Source organism: Neovison vison, chromosome 1, assembly GCF_020171115.1.
Source record: "Neovison vison isolate M4711 chromosome 1, ASM_NN_V1, whole genome shotgun sequence".
In the NCBI taxonomy this organism is placed as follows: domain Eukaryota; kingdom Metazoa; phylum Chordata; class Mammalia; order Carnivora; family Mustelidae; genus Neogale; species Neogale vison.
The window spans coordinates 52679519-52693185 of record NC_058091.1 but is presented as its reverse complement, the minus strand read 5'-3'; the positions used below and the strand labels follow the sequence as shown (position 1 = coordinate 52693185).

At 34.6% G+C, this 13667-nt stretch overlaps 1 protein-coding gene across 6 annotated transcripts in view; it reads left to right on the top strand.

Moving 5' to 3' along the window:
• MYO6 (myosin VI) overlaps window positions 1–13667 on the top strand; it is a 153275-nt gene that overhangs the window by 102491 nt on the left and 37117 nt on the right. For all 6 annotated transcript variants that reach the window (XM_044246965.1, XM_044246962.1, XM_044246958.1 and 3 more), the window contains exons 13-18: window positions 74–231; window positions 1844–1935; window positions 4244–4316; window positions 6027–6154; window positions 9679–9774; window positions 10068–10241. In XM_044246965.1, coding sequence (XP_044102900.1) covers window positions 74–231; window positions 1844–1935; window positions 4244–4316; window positions 6027–6154; window positions 9679–9774; window positions 10068–10241 — 721 coding nt within the window. The remainder of the gene's footprint in view (window positions 1–73; window positions 232–1843; window positions 1936–4243; window positions 4317–6026; window positions 6155–9678; window positions 9775–10067; window positions 10242–13667) is intronic.

Here is a 13667-nt window from a genome sequence, read left to right as displayed (position 1 = left end):
GGTCTTGATATCTGGCATTATTTTCCCAGTTATTACTGTAAAAAAGTTTCATTGGTATAGTCTTCTTTTATAGGGTACCCTTGAAAGTGGAGCAAGCAAACAATGCTCGTGATGCCTTGGCAAAGACTGTCTATAGCCATCTTTTTGATCATGTGGTAAACAGAGTAAATCAGTGTTTTCCTTTTGAAACATCATCTTATTTTATTGGAGTCCTAGATATTGCTGGTTTCGGTAAGTACAGTTTTTGTTCATGAATCTGTATTTGATATTTTTTATTCAGTTTTTCACATATATTTAAAATGTAAAAAAACCTTTTTCCCTTGTAATACCTTTCACTTGATGTATTTTCAGTTATATGTCCATACTTAGATTTCATTTCATAATGTAATTTAAATAGGAAGCCGATGCTTAAGAAAGGGAAAAACTCATAGATTTTGGTCACACTAATGCTGAAATTAAAACATGTTGACTGAGGGGCGCCTGGGTGGCTCATCTGGCTGTGTCTGACTCTTGATTCTGGCTCAGGTCATGATCTCAGCGTCATGAGATTGAGCCCTGCTTGGTGGCTGCACTAGGTGTGGAGCCTGCTTAAGATTCTCTCTGTTCCCCCCCTTGGCTCCTCCCCCACCTCAAAAAAAAAAAAAAAAAAAGGAAAAAAACATGTTGATTGAAACCATTATTGTTAGGGGATGTCTCTGTACTCCTAAAGGAATGCAACTGAATAAAGGTAAAGTCTTTAATGCTACTAATAAAGAAGATTAAGTCCCTAAAACCACTGACAATAGTGTAGTACCGGGTACTAGTTGACCTACCATATAAGTCAAACTCATTGCTCTATGTAGAAATTCATCATTAGTGTTATCAACAGATAGCTATTTCCAGTGAATTCCCACCAAATGAAAAAATATTTTTTAAGGATATAGCATATAGTATAGTACATAAAGTACATACAAGATATTTTATGTTGATATATATTCAAGATAAATATTGAGAACAACCATGGGGCTCTGCAATCAGAAATGAAATGGATCACTAACATCTAAATGCCATGTTGTTTTGAATGACTGTTTTGTAAAAAATCTCAAAGTAAATCTGACTGATTTTATATTGGGCTTTTTCAATGTGGGTGTTCCTTCTGCCTGTGTATGAGCGATGTTTTCTTCCTGTGTAGTTTGTTTGCTTTTGCCGAGGGAAGGTTTGAGTGTTTACTTTTTGGGGGGAATAGAGTTTTGGTTTTGATGTGATGTATATGTTAAAACTTTTTGTTCAAAGGTAGGCAAACACTCATCACTGACTTAAGATTTCAGAATCTTGAGACATTTGTTTCCTGGTCTGCCTAGGTTTAGTGTAACAGGCACATACACAGAATCATAACATTTTAGAGCTGCAGGGATCTTAGAGATAATGTAATATAGTCTTTTCATTTTAAAAATGAGTTAGTGTTCATAATGTTTTTTTATAACTGTAATTTTACAGATTATACAGAAAAAGATCTAAAGCACTTGCATTTAGGTCATTTTTGTTCTTTAGTTAATTTAGATTGCTGTTAACACCTGTGCTTAAGAAAATTATGTTGTAAGTGGCTTACATTTTGTATCTTACACTATATAATATTTATCTCATTCAACACACATTGTCTTTGTTGAGTAAAACACAGTGTTTTCAGTACTTAAATACTTAAAAAATTTTGTCTTGAAATAAGAGCATTTGAGGAATCTAAAACAATTATGTGAAATTTTTTTTACCTAATTTTAAACTAAGCATTGATACAATAAAATTTTATCCTAAGATAAATTTATAATATGAAGTTGATGACTTTTGATTCTGGTTTTATATTTTACAGAGTACTTTGAACACAACAGTTTTGAACAATTTTGCATCAACTATTGCAATGAAAAACTTCAACAATTTTTTAATGAAAGGATTCTGAAAGAGGTAATTGCTATTACAATTTAAATTAAGAACTGCATTACGCTATTTTAATTTAAGGAACAGAGACATGCTGCAGTTACACTGATAGAAGGGGTATAATGTAAGGTGGTTCAGGAGATCAGAGATGGCTAGGATAGGCCCCCAGTGGCTTAGCTGTTGCTCAGGCACATCAGAAGTGTTAATTGTACACCTAAGCTTAGGAACCCAATAAAATCTCTAGCAGGCACCTCCGCAGAAGTGAACATCTATTGCTTCATACTAGTGTCTTTTGCTAGACTGGGAATTTCCGTTGTTTCTTTTTCTGAGTCTGTTGCCCCTACTTCTGCCACTGCCAAACAACTTTCTACTCTCATCTTTGACATTGGCATCTCCCACCCTTCTTCTGCTTTTACCCACTCTGCTACCTGCTCACCCTTTCTCTGTGTCACAGGAAAGCCACCAAATCAGTGTGGCCATTGGCCTGGAGTGCCTCTGGCCAGTGCTTTCTCTGCCAGGCTACAGTGTGCACTGCCCAGTTGCCACTGCTCCTAGTGAGTAACTGCGGGTGTGACCAACACTCACAGCCCCAAGTCTAGGAAAGTTATTTTATAATTCTTTACAGAATAAGTAAAGATAGGTTTGGATCACTTGATGTGTGATTAGACTCACCATTCTTGTATTTGAATTCTCCTTTGTACAAATCCTTTGTATTTGGCTTTCCTTCCTTTTTGAGCTATTGGAGACATGTTTTACTGAATGTAGACAGTAGAGTTACAGGGAACACAGAGATGATCTAGCTCAGCTTTTTATTTTACAAATGAAGAAACTGATTACCAGAGCAGTTTACTGACTACTGCAGGTCTGAACCCACCTTCGAGTGGCTGGCCCACAACCATGTTCTCCTCATATTAGTACTGCTGTTTTCTAAGTTCTCTTCTCCACTGTATCTGGTCTTGAAATGTGAAATATTCTTTCTTTTTCCCATTCCATTAATCTTTTCTCACATTTTTATTTTATTTTGTTTTTATGGGTTTCCAAGCACTTTCCCTGTTATACTTTTTACTTGTATACTATACTGTAGGTTAAGCCATTTCTGGCATAAATGAATAGGTAAACCAAATACTCATCAGTCCCTTCCACACCAGCCCAGCAAGCTTTATCTAGAAACATGACCAGGAGATGGTATCTTGATACATGTTTATTTTTATAACAGTTCTTTAAAATAAATGTTTGGATTTCAGATTCAGATTGGTTCTTAAATGGATACTGACTTCTAAAATGATAGAAACCTTTTCTAGTATATCTTGTGGAAGGGAATATTTAAACATTTGGGAAAAAAGATTAAAATACACATCAGCCTAAGCTCAATGCATTGCTCACCCATCTTTGATAAATCCTTTTTTTTTTTCTTTAAGAAGGTACCAGACTTATATGTAGGAACTCAACTTTAACTTGTATATTATTCTTCCAAATTACACTTACTTTTTACAATGTTATATTCCTTGTATGTATCACTGTGTAGCTACTAGAGCCCATTTGCAATTAATTGCTGTTTCTTTGATTTTAGTGCCTGTGTGTACATGTTAAAAATCTCCCCAATCTTTGGACAACAGTTTAGGACTATTGAGGAAATAGAAGAAGTAGTTTCATGTCAAAGGGAGCTACTTTGTTTAGCTGTTCTTTAAACTTTTTTTAAAAACTATCATAGCAAGTTCTTATGTTCTTCTGTGTATTCCAGGGGTTGGTAGACTATGGCCTTTGGGACAGATCCAGCAGGCTGCCTATTTATGCAAATGAAGTTTTATTGGAACACAGCCATGCTTCTTCATTAACTGTTATCTATGGCTGCTTTTGTGCTGTAGTGGCTTAATTGAGTAGTTTTGACAAAGACCATGTGACTCACAATTGAAAATATTTACTCTCTGGCCCTTTACAGAAAAAGTTTGCTGACTCTTGGTCTATTTTTCTAATAAGTTTGACTTTAAAATTGCTGAAGGTATTTCAGAGCCTGGCCTTTCCTTGAGTTTGAACAGATCTCCATATGTGTGTGTAATTTCTCTGCGTATTTCAAGAAAAGTGTGCTTATCTGTAGGTGGGAACATTTCCACATATATAAATCATATGTTGGTCATTAGTTTCTGACTTTACATTGCTTTAGGGGCAGGGATCTTTCTTCCCTAATGTTTTGTAAGTCTCCTTAACCCCTGAACTAGTTGGTATGAGCCTTTGTACTCTGGACTAATCAACAAAAGTTATGAGAAGTGGCACAAAACATACCATTTCATATCATAACAGTATTTCCATATCTGTGATTATGATTATTTTATTTTAGGAACAAGAACTTTATCAAAAAGAAGGTTTAGGTGTTAATGAAGTGCATTATGTGGATAATCAGGACTGTATAGGTATGTGGTTTTTTTTATTCTATTTTTGGAAAATATGGGAAGATATAGTACATGCTTTTACTAGTAATTTTTCTGTGCTCTGTGATTGAAATTAATTGTTATGGGACTTGAAACTCTGGTATTTGAGAGAAGTTTTACTTCTCTTGTTCTGCCAGGAAGTTTTTTTCCTACCAAGGCATCAAATTCAGCCATTGGCGAAAGTTTTCCTTAAATTTCTTTTGTTTACCATGATGAACATTTTCATTCTTAAACAGTCAACTTGTGAGTAAGTTAAGATGGGAACTAAATGCCTTAAGTAGTAGAGATAAATTATCTCACTTGAGGAAGCCCATAGGTTAGCCAGGCTCTGAGTGAGGTTTTTCAGTGTTTGACTCTTCTGTAGTTTAGTTCCCTTGTTTTGTTCTCTGCATTGTCAGCACCCTCCGATCCATTGCAAGTTAGCTTCACAAGTTTCACGTGTCAGATCTGGATAATGCAGTGCAGTCAGGAGAACAGGGTTTCTGTTTTTATCAGTAAGGAAACCTTTCCCCGTCACCCCTCAGCCTAGTGCTCAATCTTTCTTTATTTTCCGACCTCATCATGAAAATCAACTGTTGGGCAGACTTTGTTTTCAAAACTCCATATGACAATTGAGTCAGTAACTCATGTGCTACATTTGGAAATAATGTATAATAATAATAGTAATAGTAATAATACTTTATACTGATACAACTTTCCAAAGCATTTTTACATCCTAGCTGGCTCACAGAGTGTTTCCTTTACACATCACAGCCTTTCTCAGATCTCTGTGCCTTTGACTTTATATCTTGGCTGGAACTCCTCCTATTTTGTTTATCTTTTGCCCACTTTCATATCCTTCTATCAAAATACTCATTTATAGCTTAATTCAGCTGCCCCCCTTTCACCATCACCACTTGCCTAAAAAGTATCATTCTCTGAACAATGCAGTTAGAATTTTGATTTCTTTTCATACGTTCTATAGCTTTTGGAGTCTTGTCCCATTTAATAGATTTTATATACTTTTAGCACTTTATATTTTATAGATATTTTGTATAAGCAGGAAATTCAAATTACCTGAATGGTAGGAGGATAAAAATGTGCTGTTACTGAAGTTTTGCTGGAAAACATTTGAGTCAGTATTGAAAAGTAGTTTTAAAAGCTCTGCATGTGAAAGTTTCTGTAGTTTTACTTCATTTTGAATGTAGGTATTATATGGAGAGGAGGAATTTTTGGTTCTTTAGCCTCTCTCATCCAAGCCTGCAGATAGAATGGTTATTACATTAATTATATGTGTCTGGTGTTATTTTTCTAAAACTTATATTAGTTTCCCCTGCTATCTGAAAATAGAGCATTTTTATGAAAACTTTGAAAGCCAAAATGGTATAAATTGGAGAAGCAGTTAACATTTTGTAAGTGCAAATATTCTCTTTCGATTTCTTTCAGCTAGTGAAAATAGACATTAATGTAGGTCTTCCATAAAAGCAAAGTGGCATAAAGCAGACTTTTCCATAGTGGAGGAAACCTGTATATGATGTTACTTTCCAAAAAATTGTCAGATTTGAAATAAAATACCTGCTTTCTGTACCTGTGAGGATATTTACAAATCTGCTATATTGCTTCTGACCAGTACTTTAAATTTGTGATTAGTAAATTGTTCATATATCTTTAAAATGTTTTTACCCTAACATATTTTAATTTTTTTTGGAATAGATTTAATTGAAGCAAAATTAGTGGGGATATTGGATATTTTAGATGAAGAAAATCGCCTTCCCCAGCCAAGTGACCAACACTTTACATCTGCAGTTCACCAGAAGCACAAAGAACATTTCCGACTCACTGTGAGTTTACCATTCCAAAACTGAGACTCTGTGGTGGGAAGAGAAATCTTTAGAAAGATATACTAGATACTGCATATTAAATAATCAGAATAATAAGTTATATGGGGCTGAGAATAACTGTAATTTATTCAGCACAGCATCTTCTATAGATAGGCACTGAATTTATACATGTATAGTTTGGGTGATGATGATCTATCTAATGAAGACCCTTTTAGCTGGATAGAAAGTACATTCTATCAATCTAAAATGTACAAAATGGTTTACCTGCTGTTTTATGTTCTTTCTTTTAGTAAAGTGGCCACGAGTTGCTTTTTTTTCTATCATGTGACCTTGATCACATTCCAGGGGTTAGCACCTAGAATCCCAAAGAGCCGCCAGTCTGCACGTTTATAAGACGAGCAGTAAAGTTCATGGCTTAGAGACTGACTGGTGCAAGCAATCCATATTAGATAATGGGTAGGCAATTTATTTTAATGTTCTTTCCTAGGGAGTTTTGAATGGAAAATATACCCAGAGACAGACATAGAAACTGAAGCAGTAGAAGAATTAGCTGAAGGGAAAACCAGACATATAACTGTAGAAATAAATGAGAAGTACACTTGTTTTTTTTCTTCCCCTTTTTGAAGATTTTTTTTTTTTTTTAAATTTTAGAGAGAGAGCACATGTGCAGGGGTAGGGGCAGAGGGGGAGGGAGAGAGGATCTCAGGCAGACTCTGTGCTGAGCACAGAGCCTGACAGGGGGCTCAATCTCATGACCCTGAAATCATGACCCAAGCCAAAGCCAGGAGTCAGCCGCTCAACTGACTGAGCCACCCAGGGGCCAGAAGACCTAGTTCCCTGCACTGCTGTTGGGATATAGAGCTGAGGTTGAATCCTTGCAGCAGTGAATTGTAGGGCTGTTCTGCATTAGGCTGGCCCCTGTGGCTCTTGAGGTTTACCTTATTCACCTAATTCTGTGTTTATCTTTACACTCAGCCATCATTACTTGAGGTAATACAAGGACACCTCCATCCTTGTGCCCAGTAAGAACTGATTAGCCCAGAGAAATGTGGATGTTAATTTGATCCAGGAAGATAGGTTCTACCTTAACTTACAGAGGACAACAAAGGAAAGGCAGGAAAAGGAAGAGAAGCTGCTTAGAGTGGCAAATGCCTCCCATTCTGTTTATTGTTTTGAGATTGTAACCTAGTGTAACAGCCAGGGCTTTGATAGCCCTAAGAGCTGAAGTGAATGAAGACAAATATTCTTGTTTCCATACATCAGTAACTAAATTAAGAATGTGTTAGGTAAATAGGTTGAATGTATTTCCTTGAAAAGCTAATGTAATTATGATAACCTCAAGGGGACTGAATCTAGCAATCACCTGTCCCACTGACTTGGAGTTCTTCTGTATCCTTAAATATTTCTATAATGGGAAGCTGTTTCTCTTCAGTGGAGATTGAAATAAAACAATATGTATCTTCCCTCAACAAACTTTTGCTATGATTGAAGATGTGTTATATCCAGTCCTATTTATTTACTGTTCACTGGTCTTTGTTATGACCAGCGTGATGCATGGTTACCTTTAACAAGAGTACTGATTGCTTGCTGGTCAACAGAACTGTGACTACCTGGAGTTATATAGTACATATAACTATAGGGACAGCAAGCTAAAACATCAAAAATGGACTTTGGCTGCTTGTTTCAAAAGAGAACAAGAGCAAGACAGTAAATTCTAATTTTTATAAACCATTGCTTTTGTTATAATTCTTTGGAAATAAAAATAATAATCATTATCTATTGAACACTTAGTATGTGCTAGTCATTGATCTAAGGGTTTTACTTGAAGTATTTTATTTAATCCTCATAATCCCTGAGGTGGATCCTGTTTGTATCCCCATGCCAGAGATGAGGAGACATACACAAAGAGGTTAAGTGACGGTCATGTGTAGCATAGTAAGGAAAGTGATGGAATTGGGAATCAGGCCAGACATTTTGAGTCCAGCACCTTTACTCTGACTCATGCTGGTGTTATCACCTCACAGAGAAGAGCCTCCTTAGTCTGCCAGCTCTCTCACCTAGAAAAGGCCTGGTAAGGCTCTCAAAGTCTTAGCTTCTACATTTTTTTTTTTTAAAGATTTTATTTATTTATTTGACAGACAGAGATCACAAGTAGGCAGAGAGGCAGGCAGGTGGTGGGGGGAAGCAGGCCCCCCGCGGAGCAGAGAGCCCGATGTGGGGCTCCATCCCAGGACTCTAGGATCATGACCTGAGCCGAAGACAGAGGTCTTAACCCACTGAGCCACCCAGGAGCCCCAGGCTTCTGCATTTTTAAATGAGAATGTCTTTCTTATCCTTAGGTTATTTTGAGGGTCAGACGTATACTCTTATGTGAAGGCATTTTGGAGATTTTTAAATATGAGATGCTATAATTGATAGTATAACCCTAAAATGATTCAGTGTCCTTCAGATAGATTTAGGCTCCTCTATACATGTTAGAATGTATAGCTGTAAGAGTGGAAAAGTTCCTGTACTGATTTCAGATGTGTTTTAGAACGACCTTGGCTGTAGCTAGGAATCATCGGATATAAATGGTATGGGATTTAGGAGGTTTAAAAGTTCTTTGGGTAAATGTTTATAGCGACAATGTCTACAATAGCCAAACCTAGATGTCCATCCACAGATGAATGGATAAAGAAGATGTGGTATATAGACACACAATGGAATATTATGTAGCCATCAAAAGAATGAAATCTTGCCATTTGCGATGACATGGATAGAACTAGAGGGTATCATGCTTAGCGAAATAAGTCAATCCGAGAAAGACAACTATCATATGATCTCCTTGATATAAGGAAGTAGAGATGCAACATGGGAGGGTTTAAGGGGGTAGGAGAAGAATAATGAAACAAGATGGGATTGGGAGGGAGACAAACCATAAGTGACTCTTAATCTCACAAAACAAACTGAGGGTTGCTGGGGGAAGGGGGTACGGGGGGGGGGGGTTATGGACATTGGGGAGGGTATGTGCTATGGTGAGTGCTGTGAAGTGTGTAAACCTTGCTATTCACAGACCTGTACCCCTGGGGATAAAAATACATTATATGTTTATTAAAATTAAGAAAAATAAATTTAAAAAAAAGTTCTTCGGGTAATTTGCCAATCAAGGTCAAGAACCACTACTTTAGACATAAGTAGTTAACTTTATAAAAATGCCCATTGTTTTGCATACTTACAGTGTTGTTTTTTTTTTGTCTTAGTCCTTTTTTCTTTTCTAGGAGATTATAACCAAATACTTGCTAGATTTCATTGGTAGTTTAAAGCTTACTAGATGTTTCAAAGGTAATATAATTGTGTGAAGTGTGAAAATATCCTTTAAAAGTTTTTTAATTTTTTAAAATTAACATATAATGTATTATTTGTTTCAGGGGTACAGTTCTATGTATCGTTTATAATTTAAGTATTTCACATCCCAGATGTTTTCTAAAGGAAATTATGTAATCTGTTTTTGATAATTTAATAACTGATATATGTACTCTTTTCAGATACCCAGAAAATCTAAGTTGGCAATTCATAGGAACATCAGAGATGATGAAGGCTTCATTATCCGGCATTTTGCAGGGGCAGTGTGCTATGAAACAGTGAGTATGACTTTTACCAAGAGAAAACCATCTGAAGTTGAAGCTTCACTGTACAGAATGTTAATCTCTAGCCACATCTGGTTATTTCCATTTAAATTTAATAAAGTTTAAAATTTAGTTCCTCAGTACACTAGCCATACTTCATGTGCTCCGTGTCTATATTGGTGGCAACTGTGTTGGACAGTGCAGATACAGAACAGTTCTGTCATCTTGGAAAATTCTATTGAACAGAGCTACATCAAAGGATATTACCACAGAATGGACTGAATCATTCCTGTTCCTTTATTTTTCAGACCCAATTTGTGGAAAAAAATAATGATGCTTTACATATGTCTCTTGAATCCTTAATATGTGAGTCCAGGGATAAATTTATACGAGAGTTATTTGAATCATCCACAAATAACAACAAGGATACTAAACAAAAAGCAGGAAAACTTAGCTTCATCAGTGTGGGAAACAAGTTTAAGGTATTTGTGTTAAATTTATTACTTGAAATATTGTTTTTGTTGCATTTAGAGTAAAATATATTGTTTTATACTTATAGAAGATAATATAGATTACTATAAAAAATCCCATGAGTGAACTGCAAGAGCAGACCCTGCCTTGTTGATATTCGCATACAAAATAACATAAAATAGGTGTAGTAATTGTACATACAGAAATTCTTAAAATTTTATGAATCTGTTCTTTCTTGTTGCTTAACATATCCGATTCATACCTGCTTCTCCTAATGTTCTTGCTTCTGCTTACTGTTTGGTTGACCTTCAAACCTTCTCTTTCCCATGTGTTTTCTGTTTCCTTCCTCATTCAACAGTTTTGTTTTAGCTGGAGTAGTCCAGCTCGGGATGGCTAGAGAGGACTAGTTGAGTTGAGAGAGAAAAGCAGGCACAGCCAGGGGCTTCAGGTAAATGATCACTTTCATAGACTCTTATTTATAGAATGGCTGCCATGTTAAAAAGAGCCTGTCTCAAGTCAATGATTCAGTTTTTAATTTATTTTCAGTGTGTTTTCTTTCACTGTGCTTTATGGGTGTATGTATTGCACTGAAATTTGATTAAAGCTTTTAATAACTTTGTAAAAGATAAGTGCTTTGTGTGACAAACCCTTCAAACTGCTTATTTAACATTGAAGAACATCTCGTTTATTTTGGATCAGAAATTTATTCTTTGAAGTCTGACAAGGAATTGTCATATGATGTGTCTTAGAAATGGAACACTACTAATTGGTTCGAATTGTTGAGTATTTAGCATAGAGAAAGGTAATTTTAAAACTTTTGTATCATAAGTTAAATGAATAAAAAAATCATAATAAATAGGACAAAGACATGAAATTAACTTCTCTTTTATGCATTTCCATAAAATATTGTTGTTGTATTTATAAGAAAACTCTGCATGTGGGTTTCATTATGAGTATTTTAAATATTAAAAAATGGTGTAATTAGAAACTATTTAAGCATGAGAATACTATAATAATAACAACAGTGTAAGGCTCCTGAAATCCCCTGTGGACTGAAATAAGCTCTAAATAACTACCTTCATAAAATAATGTTTATAAAGCTAGATTTTTTAAAAAATAAATGTAAATGTAAGAGAAAGCTTTTAATACTTTTCAGGTAATTGAATGAAAAGTCTAACTTTTGTTATAAGTTATATTCATTAATTATGAGTTCCTAATTCTCTTGAACAATATTTTTTCCTCTTATTTTGATACTCTGAAATTCCTGAGTAGACATATGATAGCAGATTAGTTTAAATAATATATTAACCTAAATGAAATGGTTATTATTTTTGTTTTTGTACTGTAGTATTATAGTAGTATTGCTGGTAAGAACATACTTGAAATTTTAGACAATATAAATAAAAACAAAAACATTCTTAAAATTCTTTGAATTAAAGTATTATGTTGACACTTGAAATGTCTAAATATTGCTTATGTGCAAAATAAGATATATTTTGCATATTAAACTGCTAAAACCTATAACTGATATTATTAATAAAATTTTAAAATGTTTTATGAGATACTTTAATATGAAGTATTAATAATTCTTTTTAATTTAAATTCCATTAGCCAACATATATCATTAATTTCAGATGTGGTATTCAGTAATCTATCAGTTGTGTATAATATCCAGTGCTCATCACATCATGTGCCCTCCTTAATGTCCAGTTACCCCATCCCCCCACGCATCTCCCCTGTAGCAACCCTCCGTTTATTTCCTATAGTAAAGAGTCTCTCGTGGTTTGTCTCCCGCTCTAATGACTTCCCATTTAGCTTTCTCCTTGATCCTCTTCCTCTGTGATCCTCTGCGATGTTTCTTATATTCCACATATGAGTGAAACCATATGATAATTGTCTTAGTATTAGTAATTCTTAATTTAAAATAGAATAGCTTGTTAAATTCAAGTTATTTGAAACAATAAAACAAAGGAGGTTCGCGTTTACACTGAGAGCTTCAGTTATCCATCATTTCTGAGAACCAGCAGTTCTCTACTGAAAAGTAACATTTTCAGGTTATTGAAACATAATTCTTTTACTGTTAGTGTTTTAGAAAAATAATCCTTTTTGATGGAAATCTTACTCTATTATGTATATAAATATTTGTATGCTTTAAAATGAAAATAAAATACAAATAAAGCGTGGGTTTCATAAAACTGTTTATACCTTTCAGCCATTGACTGCTTCCTTGATAACTGACATTTTCCCCTCTTCTCTCAAATTTGTTTTTGCTGCTTCTACTCTGTCTCCATTTTTTTTGGAGAGCACTGTGCTTAGTCTGTGGATTAAGAGGCATGGACTTTGTGACAGTTTTCTTTTCAAATTAGTGGCTCACGTACTTGCTTTTCAGTTATTTAGTGATCCAGATTGATAAAAGTTGTCCAAACTCAGTCAACCAGATAAGTGGGGTATGGCTGTATTTTTTTAATCCATTGGGAAATTCATTCCATTTTTATGACTTAACTCTATGATACCTGAAGTACACTTCAGTATCATGGGTGAAAGAATGAACTTTATTAGGCCTGGTTGGAATTTTGGCTTTATCATTACTAGTTCCATGGTCTTAAGCAAGTAAGTTATCTCCTTGAATCTTAATGCTTGCACCTAAAACATGAGGCTAATAATATAGATAGAATTAGAATTATATAATAGTATTATATAATTGTATATTTATATTACATAATAAAAATATATAGAATTATAAATATAAATAAATATATAATATAAATATATATATAGTTGTATATAATTATATAATAATAATTAGAATTGTTGTGCAGATTAAACATGATAATGCCATGAAAAGCTTTGAAGCAGTTCCTGACTCATGGAATGCATTCAGTACAATCTACCAGTTATTATTAAATATAGCTATGATCCAGTATGTTGATTTAAGAATTAGCATCTTAATTTAATCTTTTTGTGAGTAGTATAACAAGCATCTTCGTATAAAATTGACATAAGAATTTTATATAATTTACTTTGTAGAGAAATAAAGCAAATCATGTTATTAATGTATTGAACCAGTTTAAATTATTACCACTTAATATTATTATAAATAGGAAAATATAGTAACTCATAGTGTTTATTATCAAGTTGTTTTTGAGAAAATTGTCCAAGCTTTTAAAAATAACTGGAATGTGAAATATTTTAAAATAACAAATGGGGGGGCACCTGGGTGATTCAGTCATTAAGGGTTTGCCTTCTGCTCAGGTCATGATCCCAGCATCCTGGGATCAAGCCCCCCATCAGGCTCCCTGCTCAGTGGGAAACCTGCTTCTAACTCTCCCACTCCCTCTGCTGGTATTCCCTCTCTCGCTGTGTCTCTCTGTCAAATAAATAAAATCTCTTAAAAAAAAAAAATAACAGAGGGTTTCTTTAGCTAGGCAGGACAATTC